Here is a 17578-nt window from a genome sequence, read left to right as displayed (position 1 = left end):
CATTCATCCTTTCAGACTGCTATATCTAGCATTGTATAATGATTAACCACTCCTCTGTGTAACGCCATCAGGCATTTTATATCAGTATTTTAAATAAATAATTAAATAAAAGAACGCAGTTTTTGTTTCATGTTATGGACGGATAATGCGCGTGACCTGCAGTGCCTTGGGGCTGCGTGCTCGTTGCTGTTATCGAGCGCACGAAACCGTCTGTACTCCTCAAACTCGAAGCCATCTCAGGAACATAACTTTTGAATTATGAATGTGAAAATACCATTTTTCGTTTGTATTTCGCGGTTAGATCCTAAAGTCAGCGTCTCCCTGTAAATGAAGAAATTAACCATCTCCTTGCGATTCTTGTCCTAAAAATAATTTTTGATTGGCCAAGAGATATGGATAAAAATCTAACATCGTGTGGTCCGTCGGCCTGTTGATTCTGCATCCTCTATTTTTGTGTCAACTCACAGTAATCGAGAGGTATTTGACGGTAGGCATTTCTCGCCTGCGGCGAAACAACGACCTAGACCGAATTGGTAGGAATTTTCACGAACGCTTGCAGCTTTATTGCGCCTAACCACTTGCACAGTTGCCAATTGGGTACTACGGTACCGAAAAGGCTATAGAAACAATTAATTCGTGAAAAGTGAGTTCGCCCATCTTCCAGCTGACGATGGAAAAAGAAGCTACGTGAAGCGTTCTCGGTCAAAATTTGCTGCGCGTCCCTCATTGTACTGTGCCTCATCGTCTCTGAAAGGCGGGTTCGTGTGTGTGTGTGTTTGTCTAGAGAGCACCTGAACAACACTTTTCTATGTGGTGAACGTGGCCTAAACCGTGCATTTGGAGCTTCAAGGAGGGGCCGCGTAATCCTACCGCATTTCTCTCGCATTTGCCGCTAAGTCGTCACTGATCTTTTCTTAATTGTTATCGCTACTTTGTTCTAGTTCTATCTTTTTTTTCTTTTTTTTACCCTTATCATCTACCGCAGAAAATTAGGTGTATGACGATGGTAATCTCTCCATCGCACATAAAAAGAATATGGGCACGTAATTTTAAACTTGGTAAAGATCTACCACGTGCTTCTAGACTGTAGCAGTATGACGATAAGTGGCGTCCAAATTCATGCCCCAGCGATTGCTGGTTCTGGTTAACAGAAGGTAACTTCGATTACCATGCTATAGAGAACGGCATGCGCCGGAAGCGATCGCGGTACGGGAAGCGCTTCAATGACGCCATGTTTGGGTCACCATCGTGGTCACCACCTTGTAGCAAGTATTAAGTTTGGAAAACGCTTAAAGATACAACGAATCGATACGAAAGTTCGTGTCGGAAAGCTGGCCCGGTGTCATCCACATTACCATGACGTCATTACGCAGAGCCAGACTTTCTGATGGCGTGCAACAATGACACGCACTACGACTATAGCTACGATGGAGTTTTTCATATAAAAATAAAGCAGGATACAAAGAGTGTAGCGCACATTTCTTTTGACTGCATATGCGCGTGACAGCTGCAGTTTTCGTAGAAACAGCAAGGAACGTAGCCACTCAATGGACTGAATATTCCATGACGGGCTTCATGACACGCACACCATCTTCGTACGTAAACAATAAGTTATTGCGAAAAGCAAGTATGATAGTAAGGTAGTAAGGGGGCTATGATGCATGCCAGCACTTTTTCTGGCATTCAGATATTCGTACACTCAGTCAATTAAAAAAGAACTACAATTTGAAAATTTTATGTCAGTACACCTTACAAGTACGTCTGTGCGTCTTACCAACAAACTAGGCAGCAGTTGTGCTCCCCTATTTCTGCTCTTTTTCTGACCGTAATTGCGCGTTCTTTTTTTTTTTGGTTTTACTGCGTTTTCGTTGCGCAAGCTCGTATATAAAACAGTTGTACTTTCTTGTGTTTTCTTAATACGTAGAAAAATTTTTGAATATCTTTAACAAAATAATTTTAAGGAATGAAATGTTTCCCTTGAATTCGTGCTATTCGTTCACACGTCACTGAAAACGTAAAAGAAAACTAAGTGTGTGACGTACGGTAGAGCTTTGCCTTGAAATTAATTGCGAGCGTTATATTTATCAGTACCCACGCCTACTCATTAAATATTTCGTGCTTGCAGACACGTCGTGTTGCAAAATCAGCTTATACAATGTCATTGTGCTCTGCTTTATTTTCTCTTCTTGTTTTCTTTTAGTTAGTTAAACGGAAGCGAACATCAGATTAAAGAGACGATAGAGAGAAAAAAAATATTTCAGCTGTGTTAGTAAGTTACTCTGCTCCAATTCCTTAAAAGCCACACTACCCTTGACAAAAGGCTTTGTAAGCCGGAAATTAACTAAAAACGAAAGATGGGTTTTGGTGGCGCTTTCAAGTTCTCGCACCAACTCGCCTTGACGTCAGAAATTTTTTAAGGTGCCTGGTCATGACTAATCAATTCTTTTTGACCTACAAAACCTGTACAGCCCCGTATTCCCAAGGAGCCAGAGACTGAACCTTACAAGTTTCTAGAACTTATATTCTTCCAGAGAGGGCGTAATACAAGACAAGATACTGAAATCCATGACGTCCCACTGACGTAAAGGCGCCTGACGTTTCGGCCCGAAATTTAAAAAAAAACGAGAGAGTTGAACGTCTATACCTTCAGAATCCTATCGTCGCGAACTTAACTAAATAGAGTACTGAAAGGCTACCTTATAAGACTGAACTACCACCGTGGTCTAAACTAATACGTTGTTTCGCTTTAACGTGCCCTTGAGCACAACCGATTCGTTTTTGTTTTCAGCACTTCTCGAGAAATTACCACCGCTTCCGCAACGCGCTAGGTGCATGCCGTAAGGATTTATAGCTCGGCGTTGACGCTGCGGACAAACAGGCAAAGACAAGGTTTTCGCGTTTTGCGCCCTTGAGAATTTCGTGGGGGAAAACGGAAAAGCCGTGTGCATCGGTCACCTTGATAAAGTTGAGAATCTTGTTGAAGCTCTCTTTGTTGCATATTGACGGTCCCGGTCCTTCCAAGTGCAAGTTGACGCCGTCAAATTTTCCGGGCTTCACGAGGGAATCGAGTGTCCTGAACAATTTTTCCTCGTCGGTTTTCGTGCTCAGTCGGTTGAGCATGCTATTCGTGTGCGCTCCACCACCGTAGCTGTAGAGAACCTTAAGCTTTGGCTGACGTCTCTTTAGTAAGGCTACATCTTTCTCTATATCTGCAAGCAGAAAAAAAAACAATGTTATCCGCAAATGCATGCGAATAGCAAATTATACACTATATAAAACCACCAAATTTTTATGAGGTCGGTCTTACACCTCTTGGAATTCTTAGGGGCTTGGTTGGCAATGCCCGAAATCTACCCGAGACTCGGCTGAAAGCTGTTCATTACATCCGGTGTAATTTCTTCAGTATGCTCGACCCCTTCGAAACGTTTTACTTCATTCCCCCAGGCTATCTGCGGACTGAGCCACACTGGGAACACGGCTGGAGCTTATATATATATTTTAATGAGGATCCAGCCTCAACGTTCCAGTCATAAACACAGTTGAAAAGCCAGGCATGGATTTTTTTTTTTTTGAGGGAAGGGGAGGGGGCGCAGAAGCATTCGACCGGAAACCGGGCGGGCAGTAGAGGAGGAGGCTGTACAGGTGGCATCGAGGTACACAGAAATTTCTGGGGAGGGAGGGCGATCCTATACATGCAATATTTAGATCGATAAGCAACAGAAATAGAATTTAGCACAAACGATTTCTCACATGTACACAGACGATGTTGAACGTACACAAACACACGAACTTTGCGCACAATTGATGATGTGACAGCTACCGCCTTCGGGTTACTAAGTGTCTCCACAATCGCATACCTCAAGACCACGCAAGAAAGTGGCGCACCTGCCTGAGAAAGCGGGCCCGTTTTGCGATACAGCAGCTCTCCGGTCCTGTTGTCCGTCTCCAGGTAAGAGTAGACGACGTGAGTGCACTTCTTGACGGGAATGCCCCGGACAGCGAAGCGCATCACGCCCGATTTCATGAAGCCGTCGTACCGCACGAAGCACACCAGAGGCGCACGCTGCTTGGAGCGTGCCTGCTGCTTGTCGTCTTCGTAAAAGTCAAGGTAGGACTCCCTATTCCTGTGGTAGTAATCCGCATAAGCCGTCATATTCCGAGGCGCACCTGCGACACCTGGTGGGAAGGAAGCGAGTCCCGATATATACAATGCACTGGAGCGTGCCTGGCGCTTGTCGTCTTCGTAAAAGTCAAGGTAGGACTCCCTATTCCTGTGGTAGTAATCCGCATAAGCCGTCATATTCCGAGGCGCACCTGCGACACCTGGTGGGAAGGAAGAGAGTCCCGATATATACATTGCACTGGAGCTTATTTCGAATTATGGAAAGAGAATTTTTGTTACACTGGAAAGAGGCGAGGTACCGTGAAACAATCGTGCACAGCGCTGACATGGAAAGAGTCTGCACTTTTCTTTCCGGGACCACAATCCGCCGGTCATTTCTTTTAACGTAGCAGACGTGTAGGCATCGTTCATTGAAGGTGCGATTGAGCGCTGCCATGCTGGTTCACGCACGAGTAGTGGCGTAGCCAAGCAAGGCATATAAAGTGAGAGAGAACTTCGTGACAACTACATTAATTGGGTGTTTCTGAACGCAGTGCACAAATTTCCAGAACACAACTTATTCCCTCAAACAAATATATAAATAAACACGGCATACTTTAAGAACCTCGCAGAATAACAATCCCGTTCGCGTTACACTCCTTAACTGCTATATTCCGGGCAAATTCTATCCAACACCTCGAAACTCTTCCAAAAGCCCATAACCTTCTCATAAATTCTGTCATCCCGTTCCTTAGAGTAGATATCCTGTTACTACAAATGCGCAAGGACCAATGAGTTCCTTCGCGGCGTTTGAACACGGAACGGATGTTACTAACGGCGTCTTCCATGCTAGCGCCGCCAGAGCCTATCGCTCGTCGGCTCTTCTGGACGTTGACGTCGCGATAAGCAGCAATGTTCTTCCTGTATCTCATAGGACGCCGTCGGGGCATGTGAATATGAATATAATGTTCGGAGACCATCCCTGGCGTCCGTTCTATGGCACCTTCACAATAGATCATTGCCAGTTGATACGATTTTCACATATCGCCGACAGAAGGCATCGACACTGACGGCGACCATGGGACTACTTTGGGTTTTGAAAGAGACGGGTTTGGATAAGCGGCTGTGACAGTGATGCCACGTACCACGTGAGAGTGACGTACTGTAACTGACGATGAATGTGCTGTGCTATGTGCTCTCTCCCCCCCCCCATCTTTCATCCCCTCCCCGGCTGAGCTAAACTCGTTAACCTCGCTACCTTTCCTTCACCACTTTTTCCTTTTTTCCCTATACGGGCTGCGATTGTTTCTCCAGACCAGCAACCTAGAAAGCGCCTCTTTTTACAATTAATGCTCCGAAATTGCCACTGGCGAACTGTGATGCATTTTTAACAAACCTTTCGCGAACCTTTAACGCACCTTTTATTGCGCAGAGGGCCCGAGTTTGAGCTCCGTGCAATTTCCATTTTCTAACCACCAGGCCAAATATCCTGAGTGCCAACCAACCTTTAATTTCAACTTGCGTAAGAGGATGACAAAATTAATCAAGCTGGGCTACGCTACTAGGTTACGTTTCCGTAATGTTATATATGTAGGCTATCTTATCTGCCATGACCAGTCACTCTGTATGTGTCAGTAAACGGGAGTACGAGACACCGATGTCAACGCCCCGCTGAGATTCCTGTACGGACACCACTTGACCTCGCAGATTTTGACAGCTTCTGGTGAACGCTATTAATTATTTTTTAGTGATCGTAAGGAATTAAGCTTTTGGAATTTAGCATTCCGAAACAGCAGATTTGGTTATGAGGTAAGCCGTAGTGGAGATGTCCGGATTAATTTCGACAACATGCGGTTCTCTTTAACGTGCACACAATTATGAGTACGTGAGCCTGTTTAAATTTTACCCCTACAGAAATACGTCCTCTGCATCCGCAGATGATCGGCAACATTGTGCTCAGTATCATAAGACCCTCGTTACGCACTAAGCACAAGCGGTAGGTCTTGTTAGTGGTTATACATTTACTCAAAGATAAAAAAATAACTCTGGCCGGCAGCTTCTGTAGACGCTTACTGTCCATATACAAGCCCACATGCGCAAAAGTACTGTCTGAAATTGTTCACGTAATCCTCATGTCAGGGGCACGGAAATACGCATGGGGTGGAAAGACAATGGACTAGAAAGACAGAAAATACAAGTGTTTCATCCTGTCAATCCTTCTCTACGTGCGTCCGTCTCCTCACGCCTGATTCCCGAATGTACGCTGGAAATTCAAAAACGTCAGCAACCTTATTACGACCTAATGGTACAAAGCGCAAGATTTCTCACGATTTTGATGACTATGTAACCGCTATACCTTTCCAAGCCGTTTGGGTAGTCTCCACATAAGTTATCTTGTTGGGAACAGCGAATGCTGCTGCTGCCACCAGCGCAGAGCATACCAGCGCCAGCGACCACATTGTCACCTGTAAGTGGGAAATGCAGCAGTTTACTTGAGGACATTTTAGCGTAACCACATGTGCAATTATCTTGAACAATTTGCGCGTTTTCGCAGCGGTTGCGATTCCAGAAGAGCTTATTGTGCTGTCTTATTCCGCGTAAATGTTAAAAAATTGAGGGTGCGACGGGTACAGTAAAAGAACACATTATTCTGCAATCACCGAAAAAATAGACCCTCAGGGCAAGAAACAACTAAGCGCGCAGTTTCACAATGGCAAAGAAAAGATGGAGTACTGGCGTTTGTCTTCGTGCGCGTTTCTCTGTTAGCGTAGAAAAATGAAACGAGCGCTCCATGACTGTCAACTTTCGTGGGAGCACAAATTCTGATGACAAGCGCAAGTCTTGTAAAAAAGGGTCTTGTTTGTGGCAAGGAGCAGCCATTGCCATCAAATGGTGTGAACGTCTCTGTTAACGCGAAAGCGTTAGGGACCTCGTGTCGTCTTCTTCGTGGTCTTGTGATCGAAAACTCATTCCGAACCATGCATACCCAACCACACAGGCCCTCCGTGTAGCACACACACGTTACTGAACTAATTGAATGTCTCATAGTAATATTCGTCAGGAAAATCGTACCACTCACACACAACCTACAGATATGCTAAGGACAGATTGTAATTGGAATATATGAAAAAAATATACTTCTATGAAGCGGAAACTCAAACAAGACCCCCTTTTACAGTGTTTGTAGCATTAAAAAAGCGAAGTGGCCGGTTCCTTGAAACACCATCCAGATGGCGCACGCCCCGGCACATCCGCGGCCCTGCAAAAGGCTGTGTTTCTACCAGAAAGCTCGCCTTCGCGCATAGCCTTCGCCGCCAGTGTTTCCCGGTAAATATTATGCACTGTAAAAAAAATTTGCCTTACTTTACAGAAAATTTGCTGGTAATTTGTGACCGAACACTCTTCCGTAAATTAAGAACGGTCAATTCCGTAGCACGCACAACTGTAAAAAAAGAGACCGTAACACAAGATACGAGTGCTTCTGTATCTAGAAAACTGAAGACTCTGTATTCTGAATCTGTACTAAAACCGTTAAAGTACGGTGCTTCTCGTATTCAGAAAATGGAACACACCGTATGCTGAATCTGTGCTATAACCGTTAAAAAACAGGTGCTTGCCGTATTCAGAAAACGAAAGACTCCGTATACTAAATCTGTACTATATCCGTTAAAGTACAGGTGCTTCCCGTATTTCATCTTGCAGAGCATATCCATTCGAAGAATGTGCCATCGGGCACAAAATTGCCCAGGACGTGCGAGAGTCGACCGAATTTCATTGGTGTGCTATTCGCTGGGATCAGCCGTGCCACCATCTGCGTTCGGAATGTGCATACGTGACCCACTGTTTTCAGCGGTCTTGAGCAGAAATGCAATTTGGTCAACGCTCGCACTTCCAGGGTACTTTTGTCCACGATAGTACATCTCCTTTAATGCAAATGTCATGAAGGCAGCTCATAGTCAAAGCAGCAGGTCACCATTGAGAAAATTGTCTTGCCAACACACTGACATGGCTGCAGAGATAAAGCACTTTGCACTTGGTGATATGAATGCACTGCATAGCATATATACAAAAAGGTGCAACATTTCAGTCCTCAAGTTCTTAGATCACAGAAGCAACTTTATTTTCTTCAATCACTCGTCTTGCACTTCTTCCTGGTGAAAGTTGTTCTTGACTCCAAACACTTGCAAGGATAAACTTGCTGCTGTTAGGAGAAACAAATAGTATTCGTGAATATCCATCCTAAAGAAAGCGGCAAAAAAGTTTAATCACAGAACACGACAAAGCAGTAACTTCTGTGTTAGAAAAACATGTAAGTAGATCAACATTGTTGGCACAAGGGATGTTGCTGTAGCCAACATTTCGACATAGGTGCTTGTCATTAGGGTAGCAAATGTTTTCCTTGGCTGTGTTGTGGGATTGTGCATATCTCACTGGCCCCTAGCCTCATTGGGGGAGAAGTAACTGGTGCATATAATAGGTCAAGAGAAGCCAAAGTGTTAAAATAAAGGAAGGAAGGGTGTGCTTAGCAGTGGTGATTGTGATGGAGCGGGTATAAGCAATGCTGTCAGTACTTGCCAAGAGTAGGGGTGACCAAAACAGAAAACGATGTACACATGTATGCAGTCATTAATCCAGTAGAACCAATCTTCCCAGAAGACAAAATAGGTATCAAGATAAACAGTTTGCACTTTTGGAAAAAGAAAACAAAGAATTAAGGAAAATAAATTTTGTATCAAGATGCATCTGGTTAAGATCACTGCAAATGGCAAATGAAGGCACATTATGAATATATATTTTGTTGAAAGCCGATGAAAATATACATTAACCAAATATTAAAAAATAGGGACGTTAAAATTAAACTGGATATGACCATAAAACAGTAAAGAACAGCCTGTGGAAAAAAATTGGATGGATAACATAACCAGGTGCAAGATTGCAAAACGTCGAGTGCTGTTTATATTCATGCTGCCGTTGACGGCTTCAAGTTTCTGTCTTCCTGTGGAACCTTTGTCTTGAACAAGGAAATGGGTCATTTTTTAAACAAGCCAGTTCAAATGCAGTTCAAAGCTTCAGCGGTGTTATAATGAAAGAAAATATTATGGTCAGTTCTCCTGCTGATCTTGAAACTTATTGTGCGCAACAAACAGGGGCGAAGAATTGAAGAAACACAATGTTAAGCGCTCGTCCTTGTGTTTCTTCTATTCTTCGTCTCTGTTTGTTGCGCACAATAAGTTTCAAGATGAATTTGTTCAAACTAGGCCGACTCGCAGTCTTGCTTCAGTTCTCCGGGGTGTGCTTTCATTCACCAGTTATTTCCACCGGTGTAAGTTCAAAATTTAATGGTCTAAATGGACCTTAGCTCCTGGCAAACCATTAGCTGGTCTTTTTTTCAACACAGATGCCTGCACATTATATGTGTTGGCAGAAGTGCTAGCGAACTACATTATACTTGTTGCCACAACCAAAGTGTAACTTGGTAACAGTGATTGAAAAAAAAACCAGCATTCCACAATACTGATTCAAGTCGTCTGGAAAAGTTGCTTAAGTTAATGTACACCCCCTACTCCACCAGACAATTATTCACCACACTGACTCTCATGGTGTCAACCATGCTATTACAACACTAGGCATCAAGTGAGGAGAATTAGGGGATAAGAGGGCACAATGCTTTTTGTTAGAACATCAAATGTGCTTTACATAAATGCTACATTCCAACTAACAAAGGAGCAACCGGTTTGTGAGATAGTGACCAATGCATACGAAAGCTAATGACATTCTGTGCAGAATGTTGACGATGAGGTGTTATGCACACAAGTGTACTCTTTCACACAAAATGACATCCTGCACTCAAACCTTGTGCCAATATTAGAGTTTGAAAAACACCGTAGTGGAAAGCAAAGAGTGCTAAATTTGTTGAAAATTACTAAAAATTATTCGATTATTCATTATCCTTACTGTTCGTTAAAGATTCACAGATTGTTCCCTATGGGTGCTGTGAACAGGCACCCTGCTTTTACAGTGGTAGCAACAATGATCTGTGGCACAGACAAGAATAAATGCTCATGAAGTTTATGCAAGAGTATATCCTACAAATTACACCCCATTTCACATTCCAATATGGTAAAGAGGAAGACGAAAAAAAACTACTTTCTAGTGGAGGATGCATACCCCAGAATAGAAGAAACAAGTGTACCCTGACCATTGCTGCTGCCGATGCCTGTGCACTAACAGTTACATATAATATGGCAGTTACAATTGTTTTTCCACAAGCACTGCATGCTGCGGCCAGTTTACCAGTACATAGCTGTAATAAATTTAGGGCAAGCTAAAGCTCTCTAATGGATTTATCTCATATGACACAATTGGAATGCAATATTCTGCAAATAAGTGAAGCGCGATGTGCCATCCCATACAATGAAACACCTTTGAAGAATCTCAATCACCACCTGCACTCTTAGGCAAAGTTACACCCTTTGGAGTGCCCCTTCTGCCACACAACAATAATCGTTATTTGCCTTGATGCGTTTCCTTTCTTGAAGACGCCGCGCCCGCTACTTTGTTGTCGAGAATGCTATCATGCTGTTGACGCGCATGCCATTCGTTAATGGAAAGCACAGGGCTCGCAGCGTTAAAGAAAGAAAATGCATAAAGGCAGATGACAATTATCGTTGTGTGGAAGAAGGGGCACTTCAAAGGGTGTAACTCTGCCTAAGAGTGTGAGCCGTGATGAGGAAAAAGAGTGTGTTCTGTGTAAAGTAGTGCACCTGTATAACCTAAAGCTTTGGAGAATGCATTTAATATGAGCTGGGAAGGTTCCTAATTTTAATTGCACACAGTGAAAACCTCCATGCAGTTTTGCAAAATGCAAACCCCCTACCTTTTTGTTGTTCAAATGTAATGACACGTAGGGCCATAACATGTACATTATGGGTTTCGTTCCCAAACAATCAAAGTGAATAGCACCACCCTAAGTGTTATGTGCCTTCTTGTTAGTGTCGAATGCTGCGATCAGCAGAGAAACGGATTTCTGGAGCAATATAAAGTATTAGGTACTGTGATCTCAGTTCTTTCACTGCTGTTTAAGCATTATCGGGTCCTAAAGTAAAGAAACGAGGAATAAATACATGCATATTTTATGCTACAACCCTCATAAGTATTTAGTAGTCTGGATTATAAAGGATTTCAGATTTACAATGCAGGACAGATTTTATTCCACTGAAAGAATGGCATCATGCCAATGATTCTGCATTTGATGCTATATTTATTTGTATTTAGTTCAGTTGGAATGTGTGTGTATCGTCAGCGATATCGCTTGACATGTTTTATATTGACTGTTTTCTAAATTTAGGCAAATCCGTATTCGCAAATAACCTTGTATGACACCAAGAACTTGCTTAGCAGGAGTATTTCTAACATGTGCAAGATATGAGGCTCTTGAATGCATATCTCAGCCTGGGGTACACGCCGCCCCCTAATCTCATCAGCAAGTTTCTGGAACTCATCTACGAGGTATCTTATGATGAATGTAAAGTTGCTTGAATGGGGGAAATAGGGAATTTATAACAGGTGAATTATGCAGCATAAGAATGATGTCAGCAAGAAGCAAGCATCAAGAACTATAAAATGAAGACTATAAAATGCAAGAATTATTTGGGATGATTTAAAATTCTGGCATTGGAACGAAATGTCCTTCAACCTATATATTAACTCTGATTATTCACTCTACTACCACAGCCGGCATTAGAAACATTCATAATCATTATCCTATATATGCCGCATCATCCTAGCTAATATTCAAGCCTTCATAAGCTGCTTTTTTTACTGCTAATTCTCTGTGGGACAGAGGTGTCCGTATTAAGACCATATCATATACTTATAACCCGTTTTTCGATAAATGATAGGGAAAAACTTCACACCAAAAATGCATTGAGCTTGAGCAAGTTCTGCGTTTGATGCTGTTAATTCTTTTTTCCCTTTGCCATCATTGACCCACCTGGTTAGCTAAGCAGACAGAAAAGCTGCAGGAGAAAGGTGGGGGTGCCAAACCAGACTTGTGCCCCAGGGGACCTTTTCACGGTCACTGGAGGAACTGCCTGTGGCCTCGGCATCTTCCTTGAGGGCCACGGCCATGTCTAAGAAACCTTGTCTCCACAGGCTGCACAAAGAAAGATAATTTGCTGAGCTAAGTCTTTTTCTTAAAAGAGCCCATTTAAGTTGTATTCGTGGCTTTGCACCACAAAACTGACACATGACTGGCCACTCAAGACACTTTATGTGTGTTCGCAGGCTTATTCCTTGGAAAAACACTTTTATGTAGCACACAATGAGTAACAGTAACAAAAAAGTGTATCAGGAGGCTTTCATATTGCTCTACAACTTTTCACTGACACATTTCATTTAATTATTTGAGATATTTAATAACTAATTAAGAATTATGTAATTAGGCACAATGCGCAATATAACAGAGTATCTCTAGGTGATGGCAAACATTACCTTCATTTTGTCTAGTTAAATCGCATTTACATATTTCTAAATCTTGGTGCATGATAGTTAAGACACCCTGTAGATCCAAAAACAATATTAAAATTTTCATAATCATCTCTTGCGTGTTATTGGTGGCTATGGCTGCTTCAAGTTATTCTTTCAGTATGATACAAGCAGTTTTGAAGTGAAATTGTTTTGCATCGAGGGCATGTAATCTAGGCAATCAAGCAAAATGTCAAGTTGTGTTCACTTTCAGGTGTTTAACTAAGAAGCTGCAGGAAAGGAAACAAGACACAACACCTAATAAACAATGCAAAATTTGAAAATTTAAACTGAACAAGAAACCACTTTTTGAAAACACAGAAAAAAAGCCAGCAGCTTACATCGAATACGCCCTTGCTATGTACTCCAACTGAAGTTGTTACCGCAATGCTTGGGCACCATATGAACGTAACAATCAACAACTTCGAGCAGAATATTAACACCACTAAATGAACTGGCCTTTGAAGATTCTTGATCTGAAATCCTCAACGACTTGTTCTGGCGTTTAATCTGTCAAGCTCAATCTGTATTCTCAAAAGCTGGCTCTCGGCCATAATTTCTCTAAACGCAACATCAGCTTAAATCTCAACATAGGGTTGACCTGTAAATAAAGTGGATAATGCATGGCAAACATCATGAACTCTCTTACATGTTAACCAGAGGGTTCACTCATGCAGCCATGAAATTTTGATGCAGACACGATATATTGAAGCTGGTTTTGTGAAGTGTTTCATGCTTTCAAGGCTTCTTCAGTTGTGAAAGCTGTCTCCGTTAGCTAAATAAGCGATGAGAATAAAAAAAGAACTTCAACATGCTCACAATATGTTGGCCATTAGCAAGTAAACAGCAGCCTTTTTGGGCACCCAGGTTGCCTGGTGCAAATCTACTATGCCACAGTACTTGCGTTACCCAGTACCAGCCACTTTAAAATGCAATGTGTTCAGAACCCTTTCCCTCTGTTTGTCTGCTTTGGAAACAGTTTAACATGTGTTCAGTAGGCGTCGAGAAAGGGGACAGAAAACACTGTGCACCACTGATTTCTAACATGTTTCGCTGGATGCAGCACACCGCACCGGATGCATGTGAAGCCAGTGGAAATGCGATGTCATGCAATCGCTTGTCCTGGAAGCAGGGCATATGGTGGACTAACTAGTGCGTGCGATCAGATAATATTGCTGCCGAAAAACTTTTCTTTGTGGTTTTTCACATTTTAGGAGGTCTCTACATGTCTGGTAAGCACTTTTATGACAATCTGAACCCGTATACGATAGTGTTCTCTTACATCAAGTTTTTTCTCATTTACCAGTGTTTCCATTGCACGCCACTTATGTTAGCGACACTGTAGACACTAAAATGGAAAAATTCTGGACACCTCGAAACACTGCTTGGGTAGTTTATGGCACATCAGGCAGGCATGTTAGGGGAAGAAATGCTACACACCCGTGCAACAAAGTGCTGCCGCAAAGTTGTCAAGCACCAACTTCCGGGACAAGGCCGGCTTCAGTTGAGGGTGCTCGATGTGCTGTTCATCCCCTGTAGTAGAGATCAGTGGCGTGGACCCTTTTAGACTGGCTGTCGTTTCTGGTCGGAACCTTGGCAACAGCTTCCACCATACTTTTTTTTAACCGGCAACATGTGCAGAGAAAGTCACATCACTGTGCGTTGATTGTATGGCTTTATTGTGCTACACATTCTATCAAATCATTAAAAAATACAGTTCACACATTTTTACTTCTGTATATAGACAGTCTCGTTGCTATACACGCGAAACATTACCATTCCTCTGACAGAATGCAACAATAGAAGCGTACACTGTAAAGCTACACTAAAATTTAAATTGATGTGACACCATATGAGCATACAGTATGCTTACTGTATGCTTTAGCCCTGTGTCAAGTAAAAGTTAATTGTCAATCATTTATGGTGTATTTCTACTTATTCTGGGTCATCAAACTGTACAATCAATGTTCCAAGTTTACACAATGTTGGTTTTTGATTGCCTATGTGATCCGTTTCCTACTTACGCATGCAGTAATCCGACTGTATTAAGGAAAAAGAGAATAGGAAATGTCGTGATAATCTTCTACATTTGATGAGGGCAGGAGCAATGACCAATAGCATGTGGTTGAAGCTACATAAATACTCAGTTTTCACACAGCTTAATTATGCAGCAAGTAATAAAGAGCTATCCTGTGTGCCTCTGCATGACCAATAAAGTCTGACTACTTGACACTGCACTAAGGCTGCCGCTTGGTACTGTTCGGCAGTTCAGCTTTGGTTTTCTGATATACAGAACTGTTTAGGTACCAGTAGTTTACTTTGCGATAAAATGGAGCTTGGAGCACTGATCATTTGCACATAAATAATGCGACAGCAAATATAACACAAGGATAGGAATATGGGTCTCTTGGAAAAAGTACATACACATTATGATTATAATGTGATGTGATGCCACAATGAAACAGAAAGCAACGCATAGAAGTGGACGGCGCTTCCATGCCACCAAGGTTATTGGACAGACAGTACTTCAGAAGTGCCCGCAACACAATGTGTTGGCGGACTAGTTGGTGTGAATCCATAAATACTTTGTTAAGCGCAAAACAATGGACACAAGAAAGACGACCAGCACAAGGCGCTGCACTCAACTGACATCACTTTATTGCGTCGCTCCTTTATAAATAGTAGAATCTAGAAGAACATCCGCAGTGAGCACCATGTGCAGAGACCAACAACAACCAATCACAAGAGCGTACTCATGCGACGGGATCCAAAAAACCATATTGAGCACTGCACAAGGTTAAAGAAGGCACACTAATGCACTGTGACCCCAATGACTGTATGAAGAAAGCTTCCGATAACTCTCAGGCGGTGGTATCACAGCACTTTTTCAAAATCGTAGTATCACGAAACATGGCTTTGCACTTCCATATTTTACAATGTTGAGCCAAATGGGAACCTGTGCCTGTTGGTATGGATCGCTTCGGTTCGCAATGTTTCGTGATGCTGCGATTTTGAAAAAAGAGCCGTGATACCACCGCCAGAGTTATCGGAAGTTTTCTTCATACAGTCATTGGGGTCACAGTGCATTAGTGTGCTTTCTTTAACCTTGTAAAGTGCTCAATATTGTTTTTTTTATTCTGTCGCATGAGTGTGCTTTTTTGATCAGATGTTGGTGGTTCCTGCACATGGTGTTCACAGCAAATGTTCTTCTAGATTCTGCTGTCTACAAAGGAGGGACGCAATAAAGTGATGTCAGTTGAGAGTAGCGCCTTGTTCTGTCGTCTTTCTTGTGTCCGTTGTTTGTGCTAAAAAAGCAATGATGTATTCCTTGTGTGTGTTTGAAGACAGCTACACACGCAGTAGCGTATCCAGTATTGCTGCCCAGTGGTTTAGCTCGCCGCAGTTTGAAGTGCCACAAAACATAAGGAGAGAAACCTGCATTATAGTCTTGTTGCAAACAAGAATATAACGTGAAGTGCATTCTGAGGCCAGAAACTATAAAAAAAATTTCATGATGCACCGCCGTGCAAGGTTTTATAGCAGAGTCAAATACATTTAGTGTAAATATGACACTATGATGGTGCACAATGGTGGTAATCTCTAATTATATAAAAGGTGCCTTAATGTTATAACAAAAGCTGACATTACTTAATAATAGCCATAATTGTTACATAATTACATTACATAATTGTTTAACCAAGCACCGCTTGGTTAAACAATAGTGATGTATTGTCTATGTACACAAGTATTACCCACGCATTTCTGCCATTGTCTAAATGGCATAAATGAATGGGTAATACTTGTATACATAGATATTACATCTCTATTGTTTAACCAAATGGGTAAACTATGTCTGCCTGACACAAGACTAGAATTAAACGATAAATTATATATAGTCACCCTAACAGTAACACCTCATTTGAACTTCACAGTAAGTAGACGCCTGTTGATGCCAGCCTCCCCCAAAGCTAAACTGTGCTGCATGCTCTACAGAGAAATTATAGTGGTATCACTCAACTCTGAAGCAATTCAGGACTGCAGCACTGTAGAAGACATCTACAAATGTCCCATTTCATGTATAACAGCCTGAATTGCTTGCACATCTTACCAAGTGCAAATTAAAATTTCTTTTTGTTTAGCATTTTTGCCTGCTAGACCACAATCCAATGTCATCAATATATTAACATATTACCTCAAAGAACCTAATTTGGCTTATAGATTAACACATTTGCATACTGCCACAGCTGCACTCTGTCATATGCGTTGCAATCATAAAGGAGTGCTGGTCCACCAGCACTCCAATGTCACTAACAGTGATCACCTACACAGCTAAGTAAACGGTCATGATTCAGGTGGCAAATAGCTTTGAGAAAAAAAAATCCACTCACCTTGAGAGCTATAATACTGCAATAACTTGAGAGAGATGGACCCATTGCAGGCAGCAGACCTCTTCTCAGCTCCAGGACAACAGCAACTTGCCTTTCAGTAAAAGAAAAGGATTGATTAGTAATGATAAGTTAGCTTGTTTTTGCTGAGTATCAATACAATCTGACTTTCATGCATATCCACTCTCCGCTTTAGTAATACAACTGAATTATTCGTCAAATAAAAGAGTCTATGATGATACCATTCGCTTCTCTTGTATGTCCAAATTTTTGCGCACTGATACCCCGTTTACTGCTTGCTTAGTGGCACGAATGCCTTGACTGCCCAGACATCATTCGAAGGAACACGTCTTGCTGCACCGTTTGCGGTGCAGCAAGACGTTTTTTTCTGGTCACAATTAAAACGTGCACCCAAGCAAGAAAGTAACGATCCCAGGTAGTGAGCGACTGCTATTGCCTCGAACGTTTATTTCCGTATGTTAACAGAAGTTCGTGTATCGGATACAGTATGCTCTCAAGCCAATACAAGCGTCAATACAAGAGCTCAACTGGACGCAGTTTTATT

At 42.2% G+C, this 17578-nt stretch overlaps 1 protein-coding gene and 1 long non-coding RNA gene across 6 annotated transcripts in view; both read right to left on the bottom strand.

Annotated features, from left to right (window-relative positions):
- The window catches only part of LOC135916975 (probable chitinase 10), a 185974-nt gene that overhangs the window by 137956 nt on the left and 30440 nt on the right, over window positions 1-17578 (bottom strand). For 2 of the 5 annotated variants that reach the window (XM_065450411.2, XM_065450410.2), the window contains exons 2-4: window positions 6459-6567; window positions 3886-4323; window positions 2956-3209 (exon numbers count right to left, since the gene is read on the bottom strand). The exons of the other annotated variants lie outside the window; for them this stretch is intronic. In XM_065450411.2, coding sequence (XP_065306483.2) covers window positions 2956-3209; window positions 3886-4323; window positions 6459-6567 — 801 coding nt within the window. The remainder of the gene's footprint in view (window positions 1-2955; window positions 3210-3885; window positions 4324-6458; window positions 6568-17578) is intronic. 5 annotated transcript variants of the gene reach the window in all.
- On the bottom strand, window positions 12119-17107 carry LOC139057757 (uncharacterized). Its single transcript, XR_011512997.1, has 3 exons — window positions 17017-17107; window positions 14069-14161; window positions 12119-12257 (listed from the first exon to the last, which is right to left on the bottom strand). It is a non-coding gene; the product is annotated as an uncharacterized lncRNA (long non-coding RNA).

This window comes from Dermacentor albipictus, chromosome 1 (assembly GCF_038994185.2).
Source record: "Dermacentor albipictus isolate Rhodes 1998 colony chromosome 1, USDA_Dalb.pri_finalv2, whole genome shotgun sequence".
Lineage (NCBI taxonomy): Eukaryota > Metazoa > Arthropoda > Arachnida > Ixodida > Ixodidae > Dermacentor > Dermacentor albipictus.
Note: the sequence above shows the minus strand (reverse complement) of the source record. Positions and strands in the feature narration are given on the sequence as shown.